Raw genomic sequence first — 16417 nt, forward strand, 5'->3', positions numbered from 1 at the left:
GACAGAGAAAAGGCAGAATTACTCAACACTTTCTTTGCCTCAATCTTCTCAGAAAAGGAAAAGGGTGTTCAACCTGAGGAAAATGGAGCAGAGGAAGAATAGGGGAATTTCAGCACAGAATAAGTAAAGAGATAGTACAGGAATACCTGTTTAACCTAAATGAATATAAGTCTCCAGGACCAGATGAACTACATCCAAGGGTATTAAAAGAACTGGCAAATATAATATCGAAACCATTGGCAATAATCTTTGAGAACTCCTGGAGAACAGGAGAAGTCCCAGCAGACTGGAGGAGGGCAAATGTTGTCCCCATCTTCAAAAAGCGGAAAAAAGAAGATCCAAATAATTATCATCCAGTTAGTCTGACATCAATACCAGGAAAGATTCAACAGCAGATCATTAAACAGAGTCTGTGAACATTTAGAAGGCAATTTCATAATCACAATGAGTCAACATGGGTTTCAGAGAAAGGAGTCATGCCAGACAAACCTGATCTCGTTTTTTTTTTTGATAAAATTATCAGCTTGTTAGATGAAGGGAATGCTGTGGATATAGTATATCTTGATTTCAGTAAGGCCTTTGACAAAGTTCCCCATGACATTCTTGCAAACAAGCTTGTAAAATGTGGGCTGGACAACGCAACTGTTACATGGATTTGTAATTGGTTGTGCGGCCGAAGCCAAAGGGTGCTCAACAATGGCTCCTTTTCATCCTGGAGAGAAGTGACCAGTGGGGTCCCAAAGGGGTTTGTCCTGGGCCCAGTGCTATTCAACATTTTTATCAATGACTTGGAGGACAAAATTGGGGGCATACTTATCAAATTTGCAGATGACACCAAATTAGGGGAAGTAGCTAATACCCCAGAGGACAGGATCAACATTCAAAATGACCTGAAAAGACTAGAAAGCTGGGCCAAAGCTGGCTGAACGAGACTACGTGTGAAAGGCATCTAGGAGTCCAAGTAGACCACAAGTTGAACCTGAGTCAACAGTGTGGTGCGGCAGCTAATGAGGACAATGCGATTTTAGGCTGCATCAATAGAAGTATAGTGTCTAGATCAAGGGAAGTAATAGTGCCACTCTATTCTACTTTGGTCAGGCCTCACCAGCAATACTGTGTCCAGTTCTAGGCACCACAATTCAAAAAGGATGTGGAGAAACTGGAGCGTGTCCAAAGGAGGGCGACTAAAATGGTGGAAGCCATGCCCTACGAGGAATGCCTTAGGGAGCTGGGTATGTTTAGCCTGGAGAAGAGAAGGTTTAGAGGTGATATGATAGCCCTGTTTAAATATCTGAAGGGATGTCATATTGAGGAGGGAGCAAGCTTGTTTTCTGCTGCTCCAGAGACTAAAACGCGGAACAATGGATACAAACTGCAGGAAAAGAAATTCCACCTCAACATTAGGAGGAACTTCCTGACAGTAAGGGCTGTCCGACAGTGGAACACACTCCCTTGGAGTGTAGTGGAGTCTCCCTTCTTGGAGGTCTTCAAACAGAGGCTGGATGGCCATTTGTCGGGGATGCTTTGATTTAGATTTCCTGCATGGCAGGGGGTTGGATTGGATGGCCCTTGCGGTCTCTTCCAACTCTGTGATTCTATGATTCAAAGTCAATCTCATGTATAAGTTGAGGGCATGTTTTGGGGCCAAAATTATGAATTTTGATATGACCAATGTATAAGTCGAGGGTAAAATTTAGGGCATGCAACAAAGGATGTAAAGAATGAAGGAAAGGAAAATGATGCCAAAGAATGTTTCAATTTTCTTGTCCAAGCATTCAAAAAAACCAGAAGTAGCAACACAGTGGAGAGAATAGAAGAGGTTGGTGCTTCTTTTAAGTTTTCCCAGGATGAACTAAGCTCTTATTTTTTGCCACTCTACTCAAAGAGGGAGATGGATCCTGTTTTAAGTTAAGGTACAGCACTTGCATTAACCCGTGGATAAGTCGACTCAGGTTTTTTGGGTCAATTTTTTGACTCAAATTTCTAGAGTTATATGAGTATACACAGTAGTCACAAATAATGGCACTCAAATTCAGTTATGTTTTTGCCCACTTGAAAGAATTCTCTGAATTTTTTTAGATCTAAATCTTGTAATCAATTATGATCTGGTTCAGACGTAATTAACTGGGCTTTATATGCCATAGTTTAGTAGGCAGAGAAGATGTAACATGCAAAGGCAATGGCAAACTCCCTCTGAACAAATCTTGCCAAGAAAACCCAGTGCCATAAGTCAGAACCAACTTGAAGGCACATGATACAAAGGAGCCAGTCCATTGGATTTATGATTAACTGGAAGTAATAGCAAGATTTTGTCATATGCCTATACACACTTAACACAATGTCAGTCCTAACAGAACACAGATATTCAGTTAATTATTCAACACCATACACTAAGTTTAAAATGCATTTTAAAGGTATATGCACAAATAGTCTAGAAAATATATCTAACTTTTATTTTGAGTGTAAGGAGTCCCTGAGCAAAGCAAGCCTGAAATGATAAACTATCTTTTCTTGACAAAAGGTCATTTCATATTTTTAATGAGCTCTCACAGACAAAAACAAACTCATTATCACTCCTGCAGCTCATTTTCACACTATTTCTGTAAAAAGCAAGTCTCTCAATTTGGATAATGTAATAATGGTGGTTTGAAATTAACTGTCATCCCCATGTGGTTTTGGGGGAGTTACAAGCCGCTTGGCTCAATTAGGCCCGAAATAGGGATTCCACAAGAAGGAAAATGTGAATCTGTAAATGACCCTTTCAAAAATTCAGCCATATCAACTTTTGACATACAGTTTTAACTTAATATAAAGTCTAATGGACATAAAGATGTTTACTGCATTTGCTGCTATGTTGTGAATAAAGCTAAATTTTATATCCAGAAACTTATTTATCCCCTTTTGTGTCAGAACTAAACTAAACTAAACTTCCAATATAGTTTGTTTTTAGCAAATGTGAGGTAGCCACTCAGGTGACAGATGCTTAAGTGGGTGGGGACTGGTAGTGCGGTATTTATGGGCAAATGTGTGTGTGTTGCACTATGCTCTTTGTCCTCTAAAGTAACCTTTTATCTTCTGTGAAGACCCTCCTCTCATCACCAATACTGAAGTAAATTCAGCTGACAAATCCCATTGGGTTTTGTACGTGGAATGAGAAGAAGACATATTGTCTCTCGCCTAAGGCAGCAAAGTCCTCATACCATGATATTTGCAGTGTTTGTTTTATTATTCATTCTAATAGTTTAGAATTATCTAGGTCTTCTGACTTGCATTACTTGGGAACTTGGGTCTAATGTACAATTTGACACTGCTTTAAATGCCATGATATGAAATTCTGTGACTTGTAGTTTATGTGCCATGAGAGCTTTCTGACAGAGATGGCTAAATATCTCAAAGAACTATAAATCCCAGGATTCCATAGCATGGAGCCATGGCAATTAAAAGTGGTGTTAAACTGCATTATTTCTACAATGCACATTAGACATTGGTCTTCCTTAACTATAATAGTGCCCAAAGTTGGTCACAGCACTTGCAGAAACGTAAGCAGAGCAGCCCTCTCCCATGTGCCTAACACTTGTGATAGTGGGCTGGAAAAACCCTCCAGAGCAGGTTTTCAAATCATAATTTAACCTGTGAATTTACAGAAAGGCAGCATATCACTTTTTAGTGAATTGTTTCATTGTCTGCTACAGGATGGAGAACACAAGGAAGCTAGGTCCCTCTCTACCATTGTGTCTGTATGTGCCTTCAAATCTTATGGTGATCCCATGAATTTCATAGGGTTTTCTCAGGCAAGGAATACTCACAGGTGTTTGCCAGTTCCTTCCTCTGAATATAGCCTACAGCACCGTCCTAGGTATTTTTCCCCAATCTCATATCCAAGTATTAACCAGAGCTGACCCTGCTTAGCTTCCAAGACCAGACAGGAAGCTCAAAACTAAAAAGGACATCAATTGAGATACAAAATTTTGAGTAAAAGTAAGGAGTTAAGATCAATGTTAAGGAATATTCAATATTCCTGCCTTTTTCACTGGCAAACCTTTGTCAACAGCATTCCTTCCAGAGGTAAAGGTGATATAAGTCCACACTGCCAACAACCAGAGAGTAAAAATGGTTACAGGAGAAGGGGCACTGTTGTTGCCTTCTACCCTCTTTGGATGCAACAGGCCCACAGGACTTTCACTGGGTTGGAACAATGATCACACAACAACACCAGCACTTCTGTTAAGTGTTAAAGCAGGGCTGTAACTATGGGGAGGGGAAGGACAAAATGGGGACATGTCCCTCTCCCCAATTCCACCACACCAAATGAAATTGTCCTCCATTACCCACATTTCTGGCGTTGCAGAAACTTAAAACTTCCGTTGAGAATTTAGTAATACAGTTTTGGCATCCAAAGAAAATAGGGTGGGCAAAGTTAGTGAGGGAAAGTGCATACATGAAGAGTCTAGCTGTGTATAATGTTCAGTGTCTCACTCTGTGCAAGGCTAGAAATTTGAGGATTGAAGGAAAATTGCATTTGGAAGGCAGAATTTTTATTTGAGGGCAATGCTCTCATTTTGTCTTTCTCCCCCATAGCTACACTCCTGTATCAAGGTCCTTAGGCTAAATCTTTTGAAGCCCAAATGGGTGATTCGTGGTCACAAAGGTACCAGTGAACCATATGAACCATTCTTGATTTGTATTTTTCAGAATAAAAGAAATATATTCAGAGCTAGTCAAATATCTTGCATTAAAAATTACCAGCACGCCCAATAAATTGTCTGATTTTTCATGGGAAGAATTCTGATGCTGCTAGGACCAATGGTAAAATAGCACTATCTCCAGGACCTGTTCCAAGTGGATTTAGATGGATTTATATACAAATTACAAAGTGAATGTGTTCCCACACACATATAAAACCTACTTCTTCAGATCCACTTATGGGAACTAATCTTCCAAATTATTAAAGATTGTATTTTTTGGTCCCTCTTGGGGGAAGGAGGAAGGATTGCAAACATCATCCATTTACAAAAGGTTTCCCTGATAGGTGATTAGGAGTTAGAAATAGCATCTTTTCATTTCTCTGAGGCTGCATCTGCACTGTAGAAATAATGCAGTTTGACACTACATTAACTGCCATGACTCCATGCGATGGAATCCTAGGATTTATAGTTTGTGGTGGCACCAGAGGTCTCTGACAGGGAAGGCTAAATAGCTCACAGTACAATTCCCTGAATTCCATAGCACTGAGCCATGGCAGCTAAAGTGGTGTCAAACTGGATTATTTCTGCCATGCGAATGCAGCCCAAGATTCAAGAGAGAGAACCAATATCATACGAGAAGATCCAGCTTGAGACTTCTGCTCGGCCATGGTATTTCAGAGCTCTGGTGCCACAACAAACTACAGTTCCCAGAATCCCATAGCACTGAGGCATGACACCAGAGATCTTTAGTGCTACAACAAACTACAATTCTCAGAATTCCATTGCATGGAGCAATGGCAGTTAAAGCAGTGCCAAACTGCCTTAATTTTGCAGTGTGGATCCAGCCTGACAGCTGTGACAGTGTAGAAAAGGGGATTATATTTTAACAAAACCAGAGGGAAATATTTGTTGTTGCTGTTCTTGTTACTTGCCTTTGAGTCAACCACAACACATGGCAACCCTTTGGAGGAGACATCTCCAAGACCCAATACTTAATTTGTTGCATTTTTTAAAAAGCCATGCAAATGGAAAGGGGCATTTGACTTAAGCAAGGCAAGTCTAATGTCACCAAACAATTATTCCATTTTGAGGCCCAATGTTGGGAGAAATAATTATAATTATTATAATAATTATAAAATAATCTCTTGCCTCAAATGGTTTTCCTGTGTGGCTCCAAAAGGAGTTTTAATAACAACCTTTATAATAATATATGTTATAATAATAACAACATTTCCCTTTTTGCAAAGTTAGACACCCGCCTTTTCTCTAGAAAAATCCTTTTGGAGCCACACATGGTTTTGCTGAGTGACTCCAAACATTTTTTCCTAGAGAAAAGGCTGGCTTCTAACTTTGCAAAAATGTAAATAATAATAATAACAACAACAATAATAATAACCCTTTTTGCAAAGTTTAGAAGCCACTTTTTTCTCCAGAAAAATCCTTTTGGATCCACACAGCAAATGATGATGATGATGATGGTGATTGCCTTTTTACAAAGTTAGAAGCCACTTTTTCCCTCCAGAAAATCCTTTTGGAGGAGCCACCCAGCAAAACCACAGGAGGCAAGAACTAGAGAAGGCGAGACGTTTGAGACAAAACAGAATAGTCATCCTCGCTGGAGGGGAGAGATATATTTTTACAGCCAGTTTTAAAATGAATCCCAAATGAGCGAGTCTCCTTCCAAAGGAACTCAAATATTGGCAAGTCCCTTTTCTCTGTGTCTCATGGGGGGGGGGGGGACTCTGATCTTCTTTTATGGAGCACAAAAAAGGCGCTAGGACCCAGCATGGCAACGCCAAGCAGACAATAATTTGTTCCATTGTAACGAGAACTGGATCCCAGTGTTGGCAAAGGGTTACTTTTTCACACAGGCCTCCTGCTGCTGCCTCCTCCTTTCAGGAACGATCAGGGCTCGCAGCAACGGTCATCCGAGGGGAGCTTGCCAAAAAACAAAAAGGAAAAAAATTAATAATCAAAAAGGACAAAGAGTTTACAATAAATAAAATAAAATAAACTAATACTATGAAAGCAAAGCCCAGCTCATCCTCCTCCTTTGCAGGAGGAGCAGGAGGGGATGGGGAGTTCCTTGCCTGCAGGAAACCATTCACATCCTGAGAGTTTGCAGTCCTAACTGGCTGAAGTGAAGAAGGGTTTGCTCCAGCTCCAGCAGCCTTGGGGCTGAGATGTCCCAGCAAGGCCTCCCCGCTGCTGCTGCTGCACTATGTCTCCCTCCAGCCCAGCTCTGCCTCCTGTGCCTCCTCTTCCTGACCAGCTCCTTCTTTGCACCAGCCGCTGGGGCTCAAGGTAAGTTGGGCAAGGCTTTTTTTTACAAACAATCATTTGAGTTTTGGCAAAGAGGTGCTCCTGGTGGAAGGACTTTTCCAACGTCCTGCAACAAAAGGGGGTGGCTGGCCGCCGGGAGGAAAGAAACCTACATCTCCCACATTCCCCCTTTAGCTAAGTCCCGCCTGGTTTTTGCTCCAGCCCAGTGGTCCCCCAAACTGTGCTCTTTTAAGGGATTTGGGACTTCAGCTCCCAGAATCCCAGGCTATTGGACACCAGGGCTGAGGCTTCTGGGAGCTGAAGTCCCAAATCTCTTAAAAGAGCACACCGTTTTAGGGTTAGTGGTCCCCAAACTGTGCTCTTTTAAAGGATTTAGGACTTCAGCTCCCAGAATCCTAGGTTATTGGCTGGCTGAGGCTTCTGGGAGCTGAAGTCCAAAAAAAGAATCTCAAAGGGCAGTTTGGGCACCTCCTCGCCCAGGGTGACCCTAACAGTCCAGTGGTCCTCAAGCTATACCCTGTAAGAGATTTTTGGACTCCAACTCCCAGATGCCTCAGCCATTGTTGGCCAATAGCCTGGGAGTCTGGGAGCTGAAGTCCCAAAGCCCTTAAAGAGCACCACTAACCCTAAAAGGAGGACAAGGACACCGCAGAATGGAGGACAACATTCCTGGAAATATCTATTCCATGCTTCTGCTCCAAATAGGGGACGCTTTGGAGTTTCTCTTAGAGTCAGAGGAGGAGTCTGGTCATCCTGGCCACTTTCTTTCCCCCGTTTAGCCTTCTTGGCATCCCAGTAGTCCACCCCACAAGCTTTGTGTGTGAGAATGGAGGAGGAAGGGAGGCAAAAGCCAGCAGCCGGCGGGAAACCCACTGGAGGCTCCTTCTTGCAGGGAGTGGAAGTGGAGTGGAAAGGAGGTGGCTTGTTGTGAGGCGAGCCAGCCAAGAAGGACCTGCCCCAAAGCCTCTGTCTCCACCTCTTCCTCCTCCCCCTCCTCCTCAGGTACACACTGCAGAAGTATAATCCACTTTGAGGCCGCTTTAACTACCCTGGCTCAATGCGAGGGAATTCTGGGAACTGTAGTCTCCAAACCCATCTGAGGAAGTAGGCTGAAGTCTAGGAAAGCTCATGCAGCCAACTTCTTTCTTTCTACATGTTCTCTCTACATACTGATTCCACAGACTAAGTCAGATGTATCATTGAATTCTATACCTATGGGATATATATGTCTGACCCTGGCCTTCCACTCCATCAAAAGCATCTCAGGAAGTAGGCTGAAGTCTACAATAGCTCATGCTGCCAACGTCTTTCGTTCATGGATGTCAAAGGTGTAACTAGTTCTTTCTACCTACTGATTCCAGAGACTAACACGGTTTTATCTTTGAATTCTATACCTATGGCACTTATATGTCTGTCCCTGGCTTTCCACTCCACCAAAAGCATCTGGGCAAGTAGGTCGAAGTCTAAGCTCATGCTGCCAACGTCTTTCTTTCAGTGAGTCTCAAAGGTGCGACAGAGGTGCTTCTATCTACCTATTGATTCCACAAACAGCTGTATCTTTGAATTCTACCACTGTAGTTTTAGGATACATTGAGCCTTTTTCTCTGTCAGAGACCTCTGGTGCCACAATAAACTACAGTTCCCAGGATTCCCTAGCACCCAGCCAGGGCAGTGGTCTCAACCCGGGTTATTTCTGCAGTGTGTTTTGGAGCATGATTTCCCTCAACTGCCCCTCAGTTCTGGAATGCAATTCACTCACTCTGGTCTAAAGCACACTGCAGAAATAATTTAACTTGAGACAGCCCTGGCTGAGGGCTAGGGAATCCTGGGAATTGTAGTTTGTTGTGGCAGCAGAGCTCTCTGACAGAAGGTTCAATGTCTCACAAAACTACAGTTCCCCAAATTCCTGTGGCATTGAGGCCAGACAGTTATAGCAGTCTCAAACTGGATTATTTCTGCAGTGTGTCTTGGACCCTTATGAACAAGCATCACCTTGGGCTGTGTCTGCACTGCAGCAATAATCCAGTTTCATACCACTTTAACTGCCATCACTCAATGCTGTGGAACTTTGGGGATGGTAGTATTGTGAGATGTTTAGTCTTCTCTGTCAGAGAAGAAATGCAAAACTTGTGGACATGGTGCAGAGTAGAAATGCAATAACCATATGGATGGTGGCAGGAGTTTTACAGTGTGGTGTGTGCCGGCTAGGAACCAGAAAGGAGATGTGAGGAACTGGCCAAGAGAGCGTCTTCATGAGGCTGGGGTGTTAGTCAGTGTTTTAATATGGGTAGTGTGCCAAGAAGCCAGCAAAATTACAGCTGCCATCTGGTAGCAGCATAGTATGTTCCATCAGTGTTTAGCTGGGGGTCCTAACCTGTGGTCACCAAAGGTCCAGAAAGTGATCCATGGTTGACTGCACTGATGGATCCATGAGGCCCTGACCTGCAAACAGAGAAGTGAAAGGGATGAAGCAGTCACAGAAAGAGAGACTTATGATGTCCCTAAGATCCTATTATGGAGTTTTCTGGGCATGATTTGTTCAGAGTACCTTTGCCATTGCCCTCCCCTGAGGCTGGGAGCATGTGACTTGCCCAAGATCACCTCCTGGGTTTCATGGCTGAGCAGGGAATCCAACTCTGGTCTCCAGATTCATAGTCCAACACTCAAACCATAATGCCATGCTGACCTATAGATCACATTATTTGTATGCCTGGCTTTGAATATTTGGAAGGACTGTATTATCAACAATTCAATATGGTTTTGAAACAGTGTAGCCCCTGGAATGAAACCTAGCACAAATTAAACCCCTTACATTTTCTGTGAAAAATGGACCTTCTCTGTGCAGAGAGAAAGTAGGAGATGGGGAAGATGTCCATTTATCACTGGTAAGTTCTTGTGACTAAATGCAAGGGTTTTTTTTTGGGGGGGGGGGGGAGTAGCTTCTTTGCAAGAAGGTTAAAATGGCTCTTGTATTACAAAATATGAAAATGAAATAATGAATATTTTCTTTTCCATTCTGTCAAATCTTGGAACAATTAATTTACAGTCTTAAATTAGAGGATTCCATGGTTTTAGTTCTTATTGTGTGTTCTACATAATTGTTGCAATACTTTCTTTATTGCAAAACAAAGCAAAATAATAATAACCCCAAATACATATTTTTGTAATTCCAGAAAAGTAGCTTTGTTTAACAAGTTTTTCAAGGCTTGGTTTTTAGGATTTTTCTTCTTCTTTAATTTATTGGTAGGTGAGCAGACTAATCTCCTCATAGGCTTTTCAAGGTAATAAGGCATTCAGAAGTGGTTTACCAGTGCTGCTTTCTGCTCAGTACTAACAAAATTATCTAAAGTGTCAATGCTGTTGTCTAAACTAAAATACAAATTGCTAGGCTAATAGCTTGGGTGCATGTATCTGCAAAGCTGTATTCTTTCTTTTTTTTCCTTAAAAAGAAAAACAGTTTGTACTTAGTCTATATTGAAGAAGCTTCCACACTTGCATCTTTTGAATTAGAAAATGCACACTCAGTAAAAGTTTCTTTAAAAATGGCCTGACGTACATATGTAGAATACAAGCTGAGGAAAACTCAGAGGTAATATAATGGGTCACTTGTAAGAGCTCACCACTGAGCCTCCTCTGCAGCACTTATGTTGGTAAAGAAGAAATTCCATCACTATAGTCCACTCTCAAAGACATCGGCTGGAGTTTCTTTTATCTATTGTGAACTTATACAGTTACTCACTAATGGTGACACAGGAGAGCCATCAGTTGTGTGCTGTGACATGTTTGCAGGACATTTTAAGGGCAAAATTGTGACCCAGTTCCTGAATCCCCCCCCCCCCCCAGATAAACCTATAAAAGTGTGTATAGCATTGTCTAGTTTTCTTTTGGATAGATTTGAGTTTGTGGAGCCTGACAAAGTTCATGGTTTGGCTGAGTGTGTAGTCTGTATTCTTATAGATGATTACATAAGGCAAGAAGGGGAGACTGGTTTTTAAAACAAGGGAATATTTACGTACAGCATCATTAAAGGAGACAGTAGTTTAGCCACCCACGGAACACATAACTGGACTTGAGAGATTGTAATTATATGAATTGCAAGTGTCTGCTTGGGGGTTGTACACTCAAGTGCATGTTGAGTGATCATATCCAGGCTCTCTTGAATGGACTGATTTTCTAAGCTTGGTTTTTAGGCCTAGTTTTGGCACTGAAACAGTCTTGGTTACTCTGTGAGTTTACCTCTGTCAAGTGGAAGATAGGGGAAATGCAAGCCTTTTTATTCTCACTGACTTCTTGATGGCGTTCAATATTATCCACCATTTGAAAAGGCCATCACAGCTGGACCTGGGTGGAAACGTTTTGCAGCAGTTCCACTCTTACCTGGATTTTAATTTTCCGAAAGGTGGTCCTGCTAGATGTCTGCTTGACCCCATGGTATGTTTGCCCAGGGTTCTAAAATGTTTAATGTTATCCCCAGTACTTTTCAACATCTATATAATGTTGCTAAATGGGATCATTCAGCAATTTGGAGCTAAATGGGATTATTCATAGATTTGGAGTATGTTATCATCACTGTACCGATGACACACATATTTTTGTCTCCCCTTCTTTACAGATCCAGGTGAGGCTTTGGGTGCCTATCTACAGTAATGGGCTGGATAAGCACAACAAACTGAAGCTCAGTCCACAAAAAACAAAACAAAACAAACAAACAAACAAAACCAGCACTGCTAAAATGTGGTTCTTTAGACCAGAAGAGTACTCCTTCTATTTTGAAACTAGTTGAACAACCTTTGAAAAGCCAGCGAATCCCTGCTTAGTCACAGTTATTTAGAGGCTAGAACAGAATGCCATATGTCTGTCTGTCTGTCTGTCTAGTGGCTTCCTTAATGGCTTACACAGCCCCTCAATCTATCAGGAGGGCCACCATTTGAAAGGGAACTAACTAGAAGAACCTGAGATTTTGACTGTTTAGATTTTGAAAAAAGAGGACAATGGAACACCTGGTCCTTATTGCTGAAAGTGTTTCTCTTTGATAAACTAGGAGTAGAGCTCATTATCATTTACAGTATTCTAGAGCAGTAGACTAGTGCTGGCCCATAAGCCATCACATGGTATTCCCTGCCAAATTTCTAGGAAAGAAAGGAACATTTGAAATCAAAGGTCAGAAATAAGGTACTGATGTCTAGTAGACTGAAAGGAAAAAAGTGCTTGACTGGAAGAAAAAAAACTTTGTCAGGTTCCACAAATTCCCCATACCAGATAGCTTCAAAGGCACTGTTTTAGATATCTCTTCATGTACATCTCTGTATTAGGTCTCACTTATGACATTGTCACGAGGCTTTTAAATCTCAACTGAAGTTGGAAAATAGCATTTTTGAAAATCTTTATCACACAACGTGGTCTCTGTCTCATTGTTGTTGTGCCTGTGAAGCATTAGAGTGTCCCATTTTACGGATGGGAAAAACCTGTCAATAAGCTCCCAATAAGGCTGTTGTCCACAGGTGTGGCAGTTCCAATATTGGCACTCACATGGTGTCATTGCCTCAGCTCTTCTTCCATCCTCTCTCCCCCTCACTATTTCCTGTTTTCTTGGTTCTTTTCTTTTTAAAATTAAATTGCATTAGCATAACTCCAGAACTTCATTAAAAGTTTAAAAAATTGAAAGGCACACTGGGCATAGGGCAAGAGGGCGAGGTTAAGGAGGAATGCGGAAGAAAGCAAGAGGGACCGTCAATGGCAAAAACAGCACTTTGATGTTATTTCAGATATGTGCAATAATTGAATGCTCCCAAACTAGTATGTTTCTGTGTTCTTTTTACTAACAGAATTGTGGCAAGATGAATCTCTTGTGAAATGTCTTGACACAAAGCATGTGGTTTAAAGGAGCATATCCCTTATGGTGTAAATAGTACTCTACAATACAGTTCTTGTAAAACATCTATTTATTTTTGGAATATGATGAAATATGTAAGCAAGTGCCCATGGAACTATCTAATGCAATTATATGTTTGATTAATTGATTATTATACAGAAATTGAAATCTAGATTACATTAATGGAGTGTGAAGTTTACATAACAGAGTAGGATGAGTATCTGCTGATTCATCAGTGTCACTGCTGATAGATGAAAATCTTACATCTTGGTAAGCATGTGTACTTCTGCAATTCAGTTCTTAATGTACTTTTCTTTATTCTCTTAAAATGCTTCAAGGCAATATAGCTGGCATGTAGAATTCATCATATGATCAGCATGCCATCAGCGTTAGTTTAAGAGAGAGAAAAAACGCACCTGAAATATTAAAACAAAACGGCCAGTTTGCACATGGAATAAGCATATAACAAAACATTTGTTAACTGCCTCAACATTTTATGCAATTAATTTAAATAGTTCTGAGGGAATGCTTAAGAACTGATTAATAGTGGAAGAAATACCCTATACTGCATCTGAAGGCAACCACCCTACCTCTCCTTTATTCCATAAAGGACCTCTTTATTTATTTTTTATCACTCCAGTCCCACTGCTAATTATTCTTATGTATATTTAGGAAGTCAAAGCCAACTTTGAATAAATTGCCATTTGGAGCACTAAGGAGATATGGGCAAAATGCAGAACAACACCAGTCTTGCAGGTTGGTTCCAGAATCAGATAAACTCAAGAAAAAGAACACTAAACAAGTGCTGAGATCAGCAGAGGCTTGAAGCCATGCATTTTATTTGCTTCAAGAGCTCTTACCTTTTTTTTTTTTTTTTAAAAAAAGCTCCACTTGTCATTTATTGAGCTGCTGTTATAATATCTAATTTTAATGGGTTTAGGTAAACTAGTCCATTAAACATATTTCTTAAAGCACATTATTTGTTTAATGTAGGCCTGAAGCTTGCAGTTATTCACTGCCGACACTTGGCCTAATTCATATTCTGTTCATATATTGATGGGCTGCAAGTTTGGCAACTTTATATATTAACTCAATTATAATATTGATGACTGAGAGGTCAACTAGTATGCTAGTTTTAACCTTTGGAGAAAACAAGTGGTGTGACAATTGGAGGAATGCTTTAGCTGTCTATGGCAGGGGGTTGAACTAATACCCTTTGGGATCCCTTCCAACTCTGTGATTCCATGATATATGCTCTAGCTGTTCTGATTTGGCAGGAACTGTTGAGATCAATCCTTTGCCATCTCACTTTTTCAGCAGTTTTTAAAATGTCTCATTCTCTTCTCTTCCCGCTTTCCCTCTTTGTCCTCAACTTACTTCACTTGATGAAAACAGAGTTCAAAGTGCAAAAGTAGTTTGCACTGAACTCAGCAGCAGAGGAAAAAGATGTCATGGCCAGTCACGAGGAGGATTTGGAGGAGAACTTGGCCTCTCAGGTGCAGGGGGAACCTGAGGCTGAGCCAGGCCCCAGGTCTGCCCTGCCAGGTCCCAGCTCTGCTCTCCCAGCTCCTGGAGAATTGGCTCAGCCAGGCCCTAGCCTGGTTGAATCACCTCCAGTGGACTCTGTGACTCAGCAGCCCAGCCTTTCCCTAGCAGAGGTTCCAGGCCTGGGAGACATAGAGGATGAAGATACTGTGGTACCTACCTTCAACCAAAGAAGGACTGAAAGGGTGTGCCTTCGACGTTCCCGAAGGTTAGCTGAGAAACGCTCATTAATCACCCAGCAGCTGCGATAAGGAGCTGGCCTGATATAAACACCTGGCAGACGCCGAGCGTCTTAGTCAGAGTCTGTATGCATTCCTGTGGTGAAAGTTGCTCTCTCTGATCCCTCGGACTTTGTTGCCGGACTCCTTTCTTACTAGACCTTGGATAGACCTAGACCTCTTGACCTTGGACCAGACTCGTTGATCTATTCTCTGGCACTATTGACTCTGGACTGGACTTGTGGAACTGTCCTCTGGAACCCTGGACTGGCTTTTGGTTTTGCTCTATCGGACACTGGACTGGTATTTGGAACTGTTTCTTTGCTGCAGTAAAGGCTTGCTTTTGTTTACCATTGCCTGGCACACTCTTATCAGCTGTCTGTTGGCAGCTTTCCCGGACAGAAGGAGGCAGAGTCTTGCACTTCCCAGTGGGCTTGAGCAAAAGCAAACTGCACTAACAGTTTGATTCTCATGTAGAATTAGATAAATGGTTTTTGTCCCAGAGGACAGAGATGACTCTTGCTGAATATCTGATCAGCTGTTTCCTATTGGAACACATTTGTGAGGCACAGAGGCTTGCTTCTCTCTACCTTTGGAGGCTCCCTAACTCAAAATGCTTCCCCCCATCTTTTCCCTTTTCCTTATCTTGTTGATGTTTCTGCTTCCACTACTGCTAGCATTGCCAGTGGTGCATAGCTGCACAGAATTTCTAATGGACTACTTTAGATGTGGTAAAAAGCTGCCCCTCTGATCTGTAACAAGAAAGAAAACTTCAAATGCTGAATAGTTCAGGGCAGTGCTGCTCAAATTGTTGGTCTGTGGACTGATGTTGGTCCATGAGTTGTTGGATGCCAGTCATAGAATTATAGAGGTTGGAAGAGACTACAAGGGCCATCCAGTCCAACCCCCTGCCATGCAGGAATACAGAACCAAAGCACTCCTGACAGATGGGCATCCAGCCTCTGTTTAAAGACCTCCAAAGAAGGAGATTGCACCACCCTCTGAAGGTGTGTGTTCCACTGTCGAACAGCTCTTACTCTCAGGAAGTTCTCCCTAATGTTCAGGTGCAATCTTTTTCCTGTACTGCACATCCATTGTTCTGAGTCCTAGTCTTCCATAGAATCCACAGAGGGTTTCCAAGAAAAAAAAGTTGTAGCTAGTGTGCACAAATGATACATTTGAAACAAAAAGGACTGATTCCCCACATCAGATTATTCTCAGCCTGAGAGGATGGCAATGGCAAACCCCATCTGAATTAACTTGCCAAGAAAACTTCACAATAGGTTCATGTTAGGGTCAGTATAGGTCAGAAACACCTTGAAGGCACACAACAACAACAAACTAGTTTAGTACATTCCAATTCCAGTCTGTGAACTCATTTTAAATATGGGTAGTTAAGACCTATATGAGTGTTATGACCATTCATGAGTCCTAGATTATAACTAATGAGTATATTTCATAGTCAAACTATGAGTAAATCTTGAATAATATGTCACTTCAGTGCAAAACATTGTCAATAAAAATACACAATAATGGTGTAGATTTGTTTATGATTGTGCAGTAAGTGACTTTTGCAATATCTCAGACACAGCATACAATAGTCTCCACATGTTCCTTTCAGACCTAAGCTAGCATCATATTTAATGCCTCGAAAGCATGATACTATTAAAATGATTTCATTTCAGTGTCATTTTTGGTCTGGAACATGAGCGAGAATGAGGAAGACTTGGATGTATTGTTTGCATATCTGAAAATTCGACACAGTGAAAACACAGATTGAATAAACACATTCTTTCTCTTCTTAAATCTATGAT

The 16417-nt window shown here is 41.5% G+C and overlaps 1 protein-coding gene across 1 annotated transcript in view; it reads left to right on the forward strand.

The window, feature by feature from the left end:
• Nucleotides 1-6532: 6532 nt before the first annotated feature.
• ADAM12 (ADAM metallopeptidase domain 12) overlaps nucleotides 6533-16417 on the forward strand; it is a 312824-nt gene continuing 302939 nt past the window's right edge. Inside the window, exon 1 of the mRNA XM_042459693.1 lies at nucleotides 6533-6989. Within this exon, the coding sequence (XP_042315627.1) occupies nucleotides 6869-6989 (121 nt within the window). The 5' untranslated portion in view covers nucleotides 6533-6868. The remainder of the gene's footprint in view (nucleotides 6990-16417) is intronic.

The sequence above is a fragment of the Sceloporus undulatus genome, chromosome 3, assembly GCF_019175285.1.
Source record: "Sceloporus undulatus isolate JIND9_A2432 ecotype Alabama chromosome 3, SceUnd_v1.1, whole genome shotgun sequence".
Lineage (NCBI taxonomy): Eukaryota > Metazoa > Chordata > Lepidosauria > Squamata > Phrynosomatidae > Sceloporus > Sceloporus undulatus.